The sequence below is a fragment of the Anoplophora glabripennis genome, unplaced genomic scaffold (assembly GCF_000390285.2).
Source record: "Anoplophora glabripennis isolate ALB-LARVAE unplaced genomic scaffold, Agla_2.0 scaffold515, whole genome shotgun sequence".
In the NCBI taxonomy this organism is placed as follows: Eukaryota; Metazoa; Arthropoda; class Insecta; order Coleoptera; family Cerambycidae; genus Anoplophora; species Anoplophora glabripennis.
Window position 1 is genome coordinate 67,952 of NW_019416634.1, and position 18,202 is coordinate 86,153.

At 30.7% G+C, this 18,202-nt stretch overlaps 1 protein-coding gene across 3 annotated transcripts in view; it reads left to right on the forward strand.

The window, feature by feature from the left end:
* The window catches only part of LOC108910931 (inorganic pyrophosphatase), a 24,919-nt gene extending 9,938 nt beyond the window's left edge, over positions 1-14,981 (forward strand). For 2 of the 3 annotated variants that reach the window (XM_018715704.2, XM_018715702.1), the window contains 4 exons: positions 6,488-6,546; positions 13,546-13,655; positions 14,714-14,776; positions 14,835-14,981. In XM_018715704.2, the coding sequence (XP_018571220.1) occupies positions 6,488-6,546; positions 13,546-13,655; positions 14,714-14,766 (222 nt within the window). In that variant the 3' untranslated portion in view covers positions 14,767-14,776; positions 14,835-14,981. The remainder of the gene's footprint in view (positions 1-6,487; positions 6,547-13,545; positions 13,656-14,713; positions 14,777-14,834) is intronic. The other variant, XM_018715703.2, reaches the window with a different exon arrangement.
* Positions 14,982-18,202: the final 3,221 nt, after the last annotated feature.

Below are 18,202 nucleotides of genomic sequence, written 5' to 3' on the forward strand. Positions count from 1 at the left end.
CTCATCAAAATTTAGCTGTGTATACCAAATTTCATTCATTTATCACAACGCGATTGAGAGATATTGCAAAAAAATTATTTCCATTCCTCCCTCTTCAATGGGTCCCTGTGCCCTTAGGAAGCATTTCAGGACCCATGTTCATATGAACTTTTTTACTTAGTTTTGATCATAGAATCGGCCTGTTCAGGGTTGGCAGCTAATTATGAGACACCCTGTATAAAAAAAACAACACCCATCATATACAAGATACAAAGTTTCTCTTTTCAATTCCATGGCCAACAGAGATTGCTGCGAGTTGTAAAAATTAAGTTCTTTGGTTTTTGGATATAATCCCTTAAAAAAAAATTGTACATTTGTCACACTTCTGGTTATACCCAAATTTAAGACGAACTTTGTTACTTTAAATAGAAAACCATATTTTTTACTGTGAGTAACTGTTTTTGAAATAAAACCTACTAATCTCGAATACAAATAATGCTCTCTAAATTAACTTTACCAAGTTGAAATTAAACTGATATTTTCTGAAATATAATCGACACTTTCTGAAATACATCTAGAAATGGTGTAGTGCAGCAGCAAATGGCGGAATTGAAAGAAGTCAAATTTATAGAGAATTCACTTTTGAGGTAGTAAGTATTAACATTATTGCCTTAGAAAATTGTGTAGGATTCAAAAATTATTTTATTTAGGTACCCCAAGAATTTTTAAACATGCACTGTTTAAAAATTCTTGGGGTTGAAATTTTCCTAGCTAAAGCCGTCTAGTCTCTGAAATGTTATAGCGGGTATAGAAATATAGAGGAATTAACTTTTATAATCTGGAATGTACACATGATTCTTAAATCTAGTATTTTTAGAAATCATCTCACATTCAAGGTTCAGATATTAAATACAAGCACATGCAGATAAAGAGATATAAACATCATTAGGTTAATATTATGCTTGATAATTATTATTTAAAAATAAAATATAAAAATGATTTCTTTAATAAAAAAAAAAACATTTTGTTCAAGATGATATTAATCTATAAGTGGTCCCAGTTAAAACTCATCTTTTTTTTTACTCACATATTTCTAGTACTTGTCAGAGTAACATTGAGCCATTATTTTTAGTCATTCAGTGCTTACAGGAATTTTTAGATTGTAAACATGGTTGTTTACCGGACCATCAGAATTTTTAAGATGTTAAAAAAGGGATCGCTTTTCCAACAATTTAAATTTACCACTTTGTCAATCACCATTTTACCGGATACTAACCTGGAGAAATTAAAACTTCATATATAACTTCGCAAAAATCAGCTATTAAAAATATGTATATTTTATATAAAATCTATTAAATTCTAATTAACAACGATGTCAGTTAGGCACTTCGAAAAAACATAATCATTCATCTTATGTTAATTGGCGAGAAATAAAAATGTTCCAGAAAGCCATTTTCCGTGAAGATATTCTACATAATTTTATTTACAAAGGTTCGTTGAATTAAATGCAAATGTTTGTAATAAAACTCACTAAGTAAATCAAAACAAATAGTTTTAAAAATGTTTCTAAAATTTGGTCTGTATTCTTCAGCTGTTTAAACTTTAAACCATTGAACTATATTTTATACATCACAGTATTAAATTATTAATCAATTTATATATTTTTTTTTTACTCAAAATAAGAATATCCTCACAGCTTAGTCAATCAGAAAGTGATATTTTCTGTCAGTTAAGCTGAAAATGTTATTTTAACCTCTTATGGCAAAAATGAAAATGGCGCGGCGGTTTTTCTTAGGTCAAACACGAAAACTTAATATGCATGAACCTTCTTATCAATTAATTTAATTTCAGCGGAATATATTTTTCATGTATGTACAAATATATAGGGTGTCCCGGAAATGGTGGGCAATCTCTCGAATATGGATAGATAATGAGAAAATAATGTCACAAGTTCATATACAATTTTTTCCTCCAGGCTCACCCTGTAGAGTTATTAGCTCTTGAAGTTGAGAATTAAAAATGGTTTTTTTGCTGTAACTTTTATATTTTTCAATAAATTTTGAAAATTTTTTGGCTGGATCTATAATTTTTGAAGCTGCTTTGGATGATAATATGAAATTCTCGATAATAATTATGGGGGCCCGGTGGCAAAGCACCCCTCACCAAAATTTCTAAAAAAAAAAATTTTGGTTCCACTATACCCCAAATTTTCCATCATTTTATAAAAATTTATGGTATTTTACGTAAAAAAGGTATACTTGTTGAATATCCATAAAATAGATATTTTTTGAGATAAACTTTTTTAAAGAGGAAGGTACCATTTAATTTGAGACATTTTATTTAACAGAAACACAGGTTTAATCGTAGTTGGCTTTTACATATCAGAATAAAGGACAAATAATTTGCAATAGCAATGTTCCAAATTATGAGAATTTGGACTTAACTAAACTAACTAAACGAAAAGTGCATGACAATCAAAATTTTGTAACTAATATAATTCATAATAAATTCTCAATATTAGTTCCACCTTCTCTTATACAAATACAAGCTCGTTTAACAGAACTCTCCATAACATTTCAGGATTTTGTCGTATTTAATTTGCACAATAAAAAATCCTTTCTTCTAATTCTTCTCTAGTGGTTACAGGTGTGGAATAAACAAGATTTTTCAAGTGCCCCCAAAAGAAAAAGTCAAGTGGGTTCATATCTGGAGTTCGGGCAGGCCAATGAATAGGTCCACCGCGACCTATCCAGCGATTAGGATATACCTCGTTTAAATGGTCCCTTACTGCAGCACTAAAGTGAGGCGGCGCCCCATCGTGCATGAATATCAGTGCATTTCTGGTTTCAAGATCAACATCTTCTAACAGTTGTGGTAATTGATGCACAAGGAAATCTAGGTAACGTTGACCATTCAGTCTAGGGGGTAACACAAATGGACCCAATAAGTAAGGACCAATAATTCCACTCCAAACATTAACATAAAATTGTCTTTGGTGCCTAGTTTCAATAATAGCGTGTGGGTTCTCATCAGACCAATAATGTAAATTATGGGAGTTAATAACTCCATTCCTCCCAAAACTTGCTTCGTCAGTATACAGAATTAATCTCGTAAACATAGGATTTTGCTCATGTCTCTGAAGAAACCATTGAGAAAACTGTACTCTTGCACGAAAATCATCAGGATTAAGAGCATGCACTTTTTGGATATGGTAAGGGTGAAGAAGCTGTTCTCTAAGGATTCTTGCAACAGTGGTCTTTGGAACATTGGTAAAAGAAGATAATGACCTAATGCTAACTGTTGGATGAGCAGCAACTTCGTCCAGTATATTTTCCTCTACTTCAACTGTACGTGCTGTTCGCGGGGCACCCCTGTTTGCAGTAACAGGAGCAAACTGACCTAAAGACATTAAAATTTATTTAATATCCATTTTGTTTAATAATAGTAATCGTATTTTACCAGTTTCTCTTAATCTTTGATCAATACGTTCGAAAGTTTTGCGTTCCGGAATCCTTTCTATTAGGATAAGAATGCTGATAAAATCTTCTTGCTGCCGAAGCATTACAAAGAGCCCACCCGCACATTAAATGCATATCAGCATATTCTTCATTGGAATACTCCATATTTTATAACAAATTATGAGTTATGAGATGAGTCTTAGATTTAAAAGTACGTATTTGACAAGTTTGACAATTTAATTGCCTTTGGCATACTCTGACATGTCAAAGCCAACCACGATTAAATCTGTATCAATTAAATAAAATGTCTCAAATTAAATGGTACCTTCCTCTTTAAACGGGTTTATCTCAAAAAATATCTATTTTATGGATATTCAACAAGTATACCTTTTTTATGTAAAATACCATAAATTTTTATAAAATGATGGAAAATTTGGGGTATAGTGGAACAAAAATTTTTTTTCTAGAAATTTTGGTGGGGGGTGCTTTGCCCCCGGGCCCCCATAATTATTATCGAGGATTTCATATTATCATCTAAAACAGCTTCAAATATTATAGATCCAGCCAAATAATTTTCAAAATTTATTGAAAAATACAAAAGTTACAGCAAAAAAAACATTTTTAATTCTCAACTTCAAGAACTAATAACTCTACAGGGTGAGCCCGGAGGAAAAAATTTTATATGAACTTGTTATATTATTTTCTCATTATCTATCCATATCCGAGAGATTGCCCACCATTTCCGGGACACCTTGTATAAAAAAATGAAATGAAACAATATTTTATTTGACAAATATCACCTTTTCTGTAACAGCAGCATTTTTAATAGAATGCATGTCTTGTCATGTGCAAAAAAAATTATATTTTATTATATCATCATTGTAGTTCATTTTGAGTTAAATTGAACAGAAAACATAAAAACATTTATATGAGTAGAAAAAATTTGCATGTCTTACTAACCGACAACACGGGTTTATGATACACTTTTTTGGCCATTGCTATTAGAGCTGCGCTACAAACGCTCTAATAGAATATATGAAAATATAGGGGGTATTCTATTACTCCTTCAGAGTTAACATTAATTTTTACAGTGTTATGTACCAAAATTTTAAATTAACAAAGAAAATATGTGACTTTTCTAACAAAAATTATTACATGGTTCTGAACTAGTAGAAAAGTCAGTTACGACATGTTTTGTTTTAAAATTAGTGATGTAAAATAGCATGCTATTTAGTTTTGGGTGATATATATCAAAATATATATCATTATTTTATTTTTTTTTAGATAGATTTAGATTGGAATTTTTTTATTTTTTTTTATCATATTTACATTAAGACACTTTATAGTAAAAGTAATAATCTATTTGAAATAGGTTGTTGTTTTAATTAATAAATTCATTATAATTATGATGGTAATGACTTCTAATTTTTGTTGCATACTTAATATGATACAATGCCTGTTTATAAGCAAGTACGCTGTTTATTAGTAATTTAGTTTTATCAACCCACAAATAAAAAATTGGAAATTTCTAGAACAAGAAAATTTAGTCTGTATATCACAATAGGTACTTAAAAAAAAATTAAAGATAAAAATTGAAATAAAAATTATCAAAAACTTATGATAATAAAGAAACTGCTTTAAAGTAGCACTTAAGAATCTGAAATTTTAGGGGTGTACTATATAGATGGGGAGACCTAAAAAGGCACGTAATTTCAACTCACCCCTTCCACACTAGGGAGTGGAGTGGAGGGTTTTTTGTTTAGACGTACCCTATTTATTTTGCGATTTTCGGATTCTACGCGTAAAACTACCCCCAGAAATGCGTTCTTGCGGGTACGTTTAAAAGACCACCTCTCACCCCCTCTGCACCTGCTAGTAGGGTGGAAAGGGTGAGTTGAAATCACGTTCGCTCTTAGGTCTCCCCACTTATAGTACACCCCTAAAATTTTAGATTTCTATATTTATTTTTGACAGAGATGTGCCCAAGAAAAACGCCCATCGAAAAAACGACAAAGTCCATACGAGGGTGGTGGTTTGGTTTTTGTGCGAATTCGGCAAGAACGCGCTTTCGTAAGTAGTTTTACGCGTAGAATCCGAAACTCGCAAAATGAATAGGGTACATCTAAAAAAACCACCCCTCACCCCCTCCTCACCCCCTAGGGTGGAAGTGGTGACTTGAAATTACGTGCTCTTAGTTCTTCCCATCTATAGTACACCCCTAAAATTTCAGATTTTTATATTCATTTTATTTGACGGAGATATGCCAGGCTACTACAGTCCAACCCAAGCCTACCACACCACAAGTTTTTAATTGAAAAACTTCTGAAAAACTTCTTGTACCACCCGGATTAGAAAAAATTAAAAACAATTTTAAAAAAATATTTTTAAATGTTTTTTGTGTAAATAAATTTTTAGTGATTAGGAATCTAAATAATTACTTTGCAATGTTGTTCAATGAAATATTTATTGCTCCTATTATTTTGGATATTGCAATATCGCCCACTAGAAGATAACATATCATTTATTGCATTGGGGCTTTTAACTTATATACGACGGAGGATAAGAATTTAGGTACAAAGTATTGAAGAAAAAATTGAATATAATTGGGTAGATTTATTTTAAATACTATTGAAATATAGGGAAAATGTGCTCAACATTATTTTTTATACTGAAAGTCCATTCTTTTGCTTTTGTCCGAACTAAAATTTTCAATTAGGTACTTTTTCATTAAAGTTTAGTTATTTCTTGCACCATTGAATTTTCAATAGCAAGTGCTGCTAGTCTGTTTTTACAATTTAATTTAAACTTTTACAACCTTTTAAAAGTCAGTGGCTAGCCGCCACTGGTTTATTTTTCTTTGTATATATGTCAGCGTGTGTTGAATCCACCTCTGCTTTTTATAGCATGTACGGTTTAATGTGGGCCTTATTGATTAAACAAAATTTGTTGTCTTGATAATGTTATCTTTTTATTTACTATTGTTTGTAAAGAACTGATGACATTATCAGTATAGTGTATGAACCATAAATAATTATTTTTAATTATTGCAGGTACACAGGTTTTGGAAGGCACTTGTGAGTAAAGAAGTTGATGCCAAGGGAATATCATGGTAAGGACGGTAACATTTCTGTTATTTTTATGTATAAATTTTCAGAATATTGTTACGAGAGAACTTTTGCATTCTACATTTAAATTAATATAAGTCTAATGTAAAGGTCATAATTGATTTTTTTAAATTATTTGAAATTAACAGTTTATCATAAAATATTAAATTTGAAAATTGAGAACAATTTTTGATACTTTTTCTGCCAACTATTTTGTCGTCGAATGATCAGACATCAACATATCTATGAAAGGTAACAAACAATAGATAACCATTTAGATGATGTAAGTACATATTCTTTGTACTAAAAAAGAATAACTACATACTGATTCATATTGCTATCTGGAAATAATACAGAGACTTCTTAAATGATTACAAGCCACATAATTGTCGAGCATAAGTAACTGTTAGTTCAACCCTTCTACTGAGGTTTATGGATTTTCAGTTGATATTACCAACCATGAATTGTTAATTCATGGTTAATTATCATTAACAATTAACAATTCATGGTTGGTAATACCAACTGAAAATCTCTAAACCTCAGTGGAGTGGTTGAAGGGGTTACATGTAATTAAATAAAATTGTTCATGAAATTTATTATAGTGAACTGTTGATATTAAACTTTATACTTATAATTCACCATTTGGTACTTACGAAACATACCTACTTTTGTTTTTTCGTTGAAATGCTTTTAATTTTCTTAAAAGGAGAAAACTATCAAACTTCACTTGTTAATGAACAAATTACAAATTTTTACCATGAAAACAAAAAGGACAGTTAAGTTTAAGTACAGAGTAAAATAGAGACAGTTTGCATTTTATTATAGATAAAATAGCATTACGAAAAAGTTACATTATTTTATATTGCTGTTTGCTGCAATATAAATGGATACTATAGAATAACTTGAAGTTTACAAATTATAACAAAATTTTGTATTACAAATATAAAAAGGTTAAATATATATATCTACCTATAATTTAAAAAGTACATACCTTGGTTGCTAAATATTTATCATCAGGTGCTTTATTCAGGAATTCGTCAAATTCTTTTTTAGACAAAACTTTCGACTTTTTTGGTTTATAATTTTCACCTTGTCGTTTCAAAAATGTAATTAATTTTGAATATTTCTCAATATTTACATTGTGTTCTATGTTTAATTTAGATTTTACCATTGAATATTGCGCCCATAAAGTTGAACTTTTCAGTGTTCTGGATAATCTTGTAAAATATGCTATCATCACATTTTCTGAATAAATATGTGCATTATTTTCTTTTGCCCAATTTATGAATTTATCATAAGCATTTTCATAAATTTTTCTCAACTTTGTTGGTATAAGTTGATGTATTTGCAATTTCCAGTAATTCTGGAGGTGTGCACTGCATTTCTTCAGACAGTTTAAAAACGACCCGTCGTGACATCAAATTTCAACTGACACTTAATGAAACGTCAAAGCTTCTTGAATCTTTAATTCGTTGCTAGGATACTTACCTACACATTGTTACATTTTTTTACTAGTTAAAAAATGAAAAATATTTGTACTAGTTAAACAATAGGCTGCTTCTAAAGGAGGTGTTGCACTATATAATATAAGTATTATTATACGCTTGAAGAAAAAACATATTTATATATTTCATATTGCATACACAGAGACTTCATAAATAATGACAAGTCAAGTGACCAGTAATTTTGTACGAAACAGTAATTTTATTTCCTTCACATTGACAATTAAATTTTGGTAAAATTAAAAATTACTAAAACAATAAGATCAAGATTACGTTAAAATATGTTATAATGTTTGTATGTATAAATATACAGGGTGTTTCATTTCCATTGTGCTAAATGAACACAGATGATAAAGTAATTTTAAGCAAAAAAGTTAATATCGACATGTGTCCAAAAAGGCCACATGTCCCCTTTAAAGGGGACCATTAAGACAATTTTATTACAATATCTCGAAAATGCTTCGAAATAAATTGATAAAATTTTATACAGAGGTACAATTTATTACGAGGAATTACTTTATCTAAACCAAATTGACACATTGTTTTCAGGGGTGTCTCTACGGGGGAAGGTTCAAAATCTAACTTTTTTTATTTATCAAATTCGTAATCCTTTTTTCGAAACTCGATATCCTTGGCCATTTCTATATAAAAAGATATATATGTTTCATATAGGGAAAATAGAGTTCTAGGTTCTTTATAGATAAAGTAGTTCTTCATAATAAATGGTACCTTTATATAAAATTTTATCAATTTATTTCGAAGCATTTTCGAGCTATTGTGTTAAAATAATGGCCCCTTTAAAGGAGTGTAGCGCCACAGGGGGGCGTTCTCGGACACTTGCGAACTTTTTTGCTCAAAATTAATTTATTAATTTATATTTGTGACACAACATGTACTTTTTGTATATAAAATTGTCAATAAACAATTACAATTACTTTCTCTATCATCTGTGTTTGTTTGGCACACCGGAAATGAAATACCCTGTATATAAAAAGTAGTGTATACATACAAACTAATCCATCTGTTCGTGTTAAAAAAGGAATATAAAAATTAAGGTGCATATACAGTGCCCATTTCAAATGGAAACAGGCCTAGAAAAATGGTATTTATTATCCAATTTATTTAGAAATTTTTCTAAAAGATGGAGCAGTAAAAACTCTGTTCTGGCACAAAATATTAAAATTTGATTTCTATGTCAAGGCCTACTTAAAATTTTTTTCACTGTCAAATTTTACAAAAACTGTTTAGCGATCTTTTTATTTTAAATCTAACTATGGCATTGAATTCAGCATCCCTTAAAGCGGTTTTATTCCAAATTTCGTAAATAAATACTTAATAATGAGGGATTTATAACAATTTTAATGTATGGCTTCATTTTATTAAATACTCTGTTATAGTAATTTTCTGAAAAAAAATGTTGGTTATGAAAAATTATTTAAAAAAATGATAAATTAATTTTATGCTTTTAATAACAGTAATACAATAAATTTAACATCACAATACAATATCATTAAAAATTTTTTAGTCTCTACAAGGCCACCGTTAATTTCGATGCACTTTTCGAATCCCTTACGAAATTACAAACTTGCATGATTCTTGCGTTAAGTCCGGGGACCTGAGTGACCATCTAATTAAGGGACTATTTCTACCTATCCATTAGTTAGGAAAGTTAACATGAAGCCATTTGGTAACCCCTCTTGCATTGTGGCTAGGACATCCATCTAACTGAAAATAAAAACTTACTCTTTCTTGTACTGGAAGTTCATGTAATATATTCCAAAATTTATTTCTTAGGAATTGCAAAAACTGTACGCTATTCATATTATCCCCAAAAACAAAGGGCTAATGATCATTTTATTGAGTATCCCACACCAAACATTAACTTTTTGAGAATATTGTCATTTACAATTAATAACCCACTCTGGTTTTTCTGTAGCCCAGTACCTAGAATTTTGTGACTATACGACTCCATTAGTTGTAAAAGTTGCCTCATCTGAATATAATAGTTTTTAAAAGATTTCTATTTTTGAGGTACTCCCATAAGCAAAATTCCATCATTTCATCATCACCAGGTTCCAAGGTGTGTAAAAACTTATAGCACTCTTATCAGTTTTCTATCCTTGGTGTACGACAAGTTAAATAGATTCGTTAAATCAAATAATGCCTCGCAACAATTACATGTAAAAAATATTTGTGAACAATTTTAAAAGTGCATCGACATAAATAGAGAAATTAAAATAAATTATACAGGGTGTGGCGTCTTTAGTGCAGAAAAAATAAATTGCAGATTCCTAGGAATATATGCAATAAAAAAGCCTTATATAAGAAATTCGATTAACATCAGCGCACGCTTGCCGAACCGAACTTATCAGAGAGTCGAGCCTTTGCGCAAATCAGTGTTGCCAAATTAAAATGTATGAAATACACACAAAAGAGATAAAATGTTTTAATGCAATAATAAATAATTTTGGCCAGTTTAATACAATCCTCTCGTTTTAATTAAAAGGAAAAATAAACATAAAATTCAATTAGTTATTTCACTGTAAATGATAATGTGCAATCCCAGACAAGAGGTTTGTAGAAACAAAGTACATGGTGTTAGAGAAAAGACTACTATTATTTTAGCAAGTGATAGGTTGGATCACGACAAACAAAAAAGATGCAAACTTACCGTTATTATAGAAAATGTTGAAAATGATCCCCATTAGCGCGGATGCACGCGGCGCACCCAATTTCGGCGAACATTTTCACAAATCCTAGGAGTGGCCCGTATTGTGTCAGCCGTTACAAGAATACGATTCCGTAATTCCTGCTCCGTATTGATTGGTTCACTGTACACTAAAGATTTCATGTGGCCCCAAAAATAAAAGTTCATAGGGGTAAAATCTGGTCCTTGAGGTGGCCATCCTATAGGACCGAATCGTCCTATCCATCGCTGAGGAAACTTTCGATCCAGGATGGTTCTAACCACTTGCGTGCTGTGTGGAGGAGCTCCATCCTGAAGATACCATATACGTGCCCGTATGTGGAGTGGTACATACTCCAAAAGTTGAGGCAATTGGTTTTCCAAAAAGTTGACATACACTGCTCCTGTTAAGCGGCCTTTGAAGAAATAAGAACCCACGAGAACATCACCGATTATGCCTGCCCAGACGTTTACGGAAAAGTGGTGCTGAAAATGAATTTCTCGAATACTATGAGGATTTTCATCAGCCCAAATGTGCGTGTTATGAAAGTTTACAACTCTATCACGAGTAAATGTTGCTTTATCTGTCGCACACACGATTGCAGGAAAATCTACTTCGCGTGTACGAACGCATTCGTTGCGGACCATCCGCTGCTAAATCTGCTGTACAGGTTGCAGATGACACGGATATAACATTTGACGGCGTAAAATGCGATGTACAGTATGGGGCGAGGTTCCTATTTATTCTGCAATGCGACAAACACTGTTTCCGGGTTGTACCTCAACAGTAGCTAATACGGCGTCCTCAATGGCATGGTTAACCGGCAGGCCACGTCCATCTGCACGAAGGTTAACACTACCTGTATCTCGCAATCGTTGAACACAACGTAAAATAGTGTTTGCATGAGGATGGCGACGTTGTGGCCATCGCTCCCGGTATAATCAACTTGCCCTGAGGGCATTTTCCCCTGCCGCGCTATACACTATCACCATGTCGGCACGTTCGATAGTAGTAAACGTATTATTGTTGTTCTCGTTATCCATTGCCAATTTAGTTAATAACAATAACTTAAAAAATAAAAAAATAAGAAACGTCTTTAATAAACACTTAACGTCTAAACAGCAGAAGCGCGATCTTTTTGACACAACTTAGCAGCAATTCGCCTGCAAGTTAAAAGCGTACTGACACTGACTGACACTCCACAGGTGCCGTGCGGAGTGCGGACTAAGTCAGTGTTTTTTGCGCAATGTTAAACAGGACCGGCATTAACATTTTGTCACTTCTTGTAATTTTTTGGAAAATATTTTTGACTCAATTCTCATAATCGCCTTATGGTAGCATATATTATTTTACTTCATTTATTGTCAAGAGTCTAGGTTTTTAATTTTCTGCATTAATGGCGCCACACCCTGTATTGTCATGTTTTAATTTTAATGTAATGCTTTTATTTTGCATTATTCCATTAATTATAAATTTTTACGTTTAATGTGATTAATTAAACGCATAAAATTAATTTCTCATTTTTTAAAATAATTTTTCATAACCAACATTTTTTTAGAAAATTGCTATAACATCTATATTTAATAAGCGTACTACATTAAAATTGTTATACATCCCCATTATTGAATATTTATTTACGAAATTTGGCATAAAACCAGTTTAGCGGATGCTGAATCCAGTGCCGTAGTTAGATTTGAAATAAAAGAAATCGCTAAACAGTTTTTATTGCTCCATCTTTTAGAAAAAAACGGAAATAAATCGGATAATAAATATCATTTTTCTAGGGCTGCTTTATTTGAAATGGGTAAACTGTATAAAAATATATACTTACTCTTTCTTGTNNNATATATATATATATAATAATTATATCATTTATTATACAAATTTCTATTTTTGCTTCAAGGAGAATCTAGCACATTATTTTTTAAATATATTTCACAATACATTTTTATATTTTTAAATATTTATAATAGTACACAATCGTGAGAAATAGCATTAAAGTGTTAGGTCTGCGATAAGCAAAAAAAAGCAATTTAGTGTTTTCAACTTATTTACATTTTTGCACTTGGTGCACACTGATATATCTTCATCCTATACCATCAACTTAAATAATAAAAGATGGAAATAGCCTCAGTCCCCATTGAATGCAAAAGTGAAAATAAATTGGGAATGCTGTTAGATTGGAATAGAATGTCTAGCTGCTTCATGTTTCAAACGTCTCGCAATTAAAAAATACTTCTTGGCTCAACCTCTTTGAGAGTTGCTATTTATGTTTAGTTATTAGTACTGAGGTACTAATCTACAGGTTCGTAAAGTCCCCATGGTACATCGGCCGTTACGTGAAAGCGATAAAGTAAGTCATAGAAATCCGTGCGATAGACAAGGATGGTTACATTGAAGACGTTTCATAATCTGAATAGTCAGTCCCACTTCTAACCCGGAACGGGCGGTGACTATTCAGATTATGAAACGTCTTCACTATAGTCATCCTTGTCTATCGCACAGATTTCTTTACTTTACTTTGTTGCTCTCATGTAAAGGCAGATGGACCATGTGGATTTTCCAGCTCTGTATAGTGTTTTGGTATCTGTGAATCTGACACTGCAAAAATATCTTTAGGTGTAATTACTCTTATATAAGTAGACATATTTAATTGTCTAAACTACTAATTTTACTTGAGTTTATTAATTGGTTCAGTTAGTTGGTGTTAACTTGTTAGTTGGAAAATATTATGATTTCACATTTTTCAATTTTCCTTTCAAACCAATGGTCACAAGTCAAAATCCATTATGTATCAGACAATATTTTATTTTAGTGTAAATACAACTCTAGATGGAAATTCATTTAAGATTTCTGTTGAGGAAGCTTTAGAAGTAATAAATAAAACACCAGAATTTGGACCTCCTAACCCAGTGGAGCCTATTGGTATGTACAATGTGTTTTAAATTGTTCATCTGGAAAATTATAAGATATAGAGCAGAAATGGGGAAACTTTTAGGCTTTTCTAATAATTCATAAACCAACTGTAATAGTTGTTTCACATTGTGAATTTCTTCATGAATTAATTGAAAATGTAACTTAATACATGTACTGCTTCCATGTCAATTTTGACTATATCTATTGTGTAGTCGGTAAAGAAACCAAAATGTCAGAAGAAATACATGACACGTAGGTATATATTGTCCGTAATCAGAATTTGAAAAAAAAAAAAATATATAGTCTTCCATTTCAAAAAATACAAAAAGTAATGAGATAATTAAGAAGATTTCATAAAGGTTATTCAATATCAATTCAAAATATAATTTGCCTGCAAAATTTTCATATCTATTTCTTCAACGATTGATGCAACCACTTTTAGAATTGAAAGTATTATTTTTCAATCAACAGTTATTTGAAATATATAAAATAACTAATAATGGCATTCTAAAATGTTGAAATTAGTTGTAATGTTGTGGTTTTATACATGCTGTGGGATATAAAAATTATACTTTTCCCCTTATAAAAAAAATTTTTCTTTGGAATTTATTTAAAAATTAAATGCTTCTATCAGTAGTTGAAATAAAAATATGTATATATCTTTATGTTTTGGGATAGAGGTTCTTAATAATGGCTTTTTAAACCTGTTTGATGTTTATCAATTTTGTACTTAATAAATTATCTAAGAAATTGGTACAATTTGTTCCATTTTTAGTACCTTTTAACATGTAATAAAATGGCCAAATTGGCATTGAAAAAAAATTAAAATTGTCCAAATTGTTAGAATGTAAATAAAATTATACAACTGGATTGACATTGTCATTAAATATCATCTAAATTAGAACCTCTTCCTCTACAATTTCTTGGTCAATTTAATGAACCTAGGAAATTTCCACACTATGTATTACATGTACCAACATATCTAGTCCAATTTCTTGATCAATTCATTGGGTCTCAAACTGGTAAATGTACAACAGGGTTTCAGTAATGCATGCAACTTTTTTCAGTTGATAAAATATTCTTTGTCAACACTAACGTTTGCTGCAAATGCAGGCTCTAAGTATATTATGGTTAGTTGTAATATTCATATTAACTTTTATTTTCTAATTATAAATAATTTTATTTCAGTAGACAAATGGCACTATGTACATCTGAAGTAAATGATAGCAATGGGACTCAGGTTTTAACAGAACGTGCATTTATATTTGAATACTATTTATTGTTTTGCACTCATGATGTGTTTATTTAAATGATAATAAAAGTGGTAGCAAAAGATCCTATGTGTTTTTTGAACCTCCTACCTATCTAATTTTATGTCCAATAAATTGCTTTTTTACCAAACAAAATTACATTTTTATGTTTTTCAGACATAAATTTTTTTATATTAATAAATAATTAAGGAAATAATGAAAATAATCAACCAAAAATTATAATTGCAAAAAGAATTTAGAAATTAAAAAAAAATAGGTTTGATCCCTAAATAATTATCGCAAGTAATTAATGTTGCTTAATAAATAATAACTCAAATTTTTGGAATTTTCATAACATCTGTTACTTATTTTTTCTTTAATTTTTGGCTATTTTGCCACCTGTTAAAAAATTAGTAAAATAAACCCTTGCTCCCAATGGATCAGTCGAGGGTTATTTTTAAGAAAATAGTTTTGCCTGACCAAAAAATCTCACTGAAAAAAAGCAGACAAATACAAAAACACATCATTTAATATCGCGCACATTAAAAAATTCCTTAATGTTTAAAAAATCCACTGTTTTTTACAAACTTTTAAATTTTTTCACGGGTAGCAAAATACCCAAAAAATGAAGAAATGGAAAACTATGTCACAAATAAATAACTTGAGACAATATCTTCACTTAATTAAACTTGAGTTTTACTTTTTACTTTGCTCTCTTTAAGATCATTACTGTTTTTCTGTAAAATTAAAGAAAATGAGAGATCAGACTGCATTGCAGTATTGTAAATTTAGTTTTCAATTTATATTCAATAGGGTTATTTCCATAAGTCAGAATTTGGTTCAAATAAGTTGTATATAAATAGTATGTATACAGGGTGTTTCTAAAATAGAGTTCCAAACTTCTGCTGCGTTTATAACTCATTAAAATAAGCCAAAAAGTTCCTATTAACATGTGCCCTAAAACGCACCCTTAGGAAGTTATATGCCCTTAAAAGGGCTTGAACAAAACTGTTTTTTTTTATACTTAAATTTTCCACTCACCACTTTTACTAATTAAACACTGCAAAGCTCAATTGACAGTTTATCAATAACTTAAATTGTTAAGCGTTGTGGCAACATCAGTCTTTTATTTGCCATGGTAAACAGATTTTTGTAATTTTTAGCCTAATAACTTAAAGAGCAGAGTAATTTTCAAATTCAATTTACTCGAAAACCATTGGAAATATCGATTTGGACAAAGATAATATTTTTTACGTAAAATTGTTAAGATTTTATAAATCTGTAGAGAAAATTGTAAAAAAATTGAAATAAAAAAAATTACTGGCCGAAAACCCCGTTCACCAACCTAAATGGGACGCATATGATTTGCATGTCAAAAAACGGAGTAGCCCATGTTATTTAACATAAAAAGTTATGTAAGACCCATACATTTTTTTCTATTTATTTGCGGCCGTTTTGTCAATAACAGAAAAAACCAATTTTGTTTGAGCCCTTTTAAGGGCATATAACTTCCTAAGGGTGCATTTTAGGGAACATGTTAATAGGAACTTTGTGGCTTATTTTAATGAGTTATAAACGTAGCAGAAGTTTGGAACCCTATTTTAGAAACACCCTGTATAAAACATAGATATCACATTAACTGGTATTATACAGGGTGTTCCTAAATAAGTGTCGCAACGGAAAACTGTAAATTACTCTTGAAAAGAGAAACATTTTTTTTCCTCTTCTATTTTTCTCTTCGGGCCTTCGTTTTCGAGATACACGGTGTCAAAACTTTTTTTCAGATTTTTGCCAATATCTTAGGAACCGTTTGAACTACAAGACTGAGCTTTTGTACATACATTACCACTATTAATAGCTACTTGCTGCAAATGTTGTTAAATTTCGTTAAAATTGTTAATTATATTACTACCTATCTTTTGAATCACAAAAGATTTTCGAAACGTTAGCAAAATGTTTGTTTTTGTTCATAAAAAGTAATTTTTCTTAAAAACGGTTGACTTTAGAGCAATGAACCAAAAGAACTCTTTTTGTGTAAAATTCATTGGCGCTTCAGAATTTGCTGTCACATGTTAATTTTTCCAGTGGCGTAAAAGTTACAGAAGAAAAACCCTTTCAATACCTTAAAATCTCCACCACTGGCACGTTCAATGAATTCGAGAAGGGTGCGAAAAAGTAGCTATTAATAGTGGTAATGCGTGTACAAAAACTCAATCCTATAGTTCAAACGGTTCCTAAAATATTGGCAAAAAATTTTTAAATAATGAAAGTTTTGACACCGTGTATCTCGAGAATGAAAACCCGGAGAGAAAAATGGAAGAGGGAAAGAATGTTTCTTTTTTCAAGAGGAATATACGGTTTTCCGTTGCAACACTTATTTAGGTACACCCTGTATATACTGTTTTACGAAATTGTATGCCTTTTAAAATGGTCAAAAACTTAATATCGATACTAAAATATCAGTTGGTAAAGATATTCAACTTCTTTTTACATTAATGTTCCTTGAACAAAAGCAAAAATCTAGAAAAGAGTTTAGAGAAATTAAAAGAACAGAAATGAAAAGAAAATGCCCAAATCATCACAACCCATTTGCGAGGGTACTACTGAATCTGTTAGTTATTTTTGTGTGGTCTATCTTAGTTTTTGAGAAAAAAAAAATTTCAAAGTTCTAATCTGGATATTTCACAGAACACTGTATACTTTATGTAACTTTCAGAACATTCAATCTGCCATTTGCAAATCGTAATGTCATTAAAAAAGAAATCGCGCGGGCGTTGACTTTAACAATACTACTTTGTTACGTCATCATCGAGTTATGCAACTCATAATACACCACGCAAATTATGTTTTCTCGGAAATTTTACGGCTTTAATTTGGAGATTAAATTATGTCCAAAATAGATGAAAAATAATAAAAAAATATATATGGTGTTATCATAACTGAGCTCTAGAAGCATTCTACAGGGTGTATTTAAATGGAGGGGCACAAATGATATCAGAGATTCCTTGGGTGAAAATAAGTCGATTTAACCTAACATACCTATATCCCAAGTCGCATAATAAAAAAGATAGAGGGTGTCAAAATGAAAAATAAAAAATGGTTTTTCCTTAATAATTTCTTTAATTTTAGTCAGAAATGTTTCAAATTTTCAACACAGAGGCTTTTTAATGATGGGAAAAATAATATAATAATGATTTTTGAGTGTCGAGTGCGAGGCGCCCTCTGCAGGCAATGTTATGCATTGAATATGTAGTAACTTTTTTGCCAACCCCCGTATACAGCTTTCAGTAACAAAATAGGAAATAT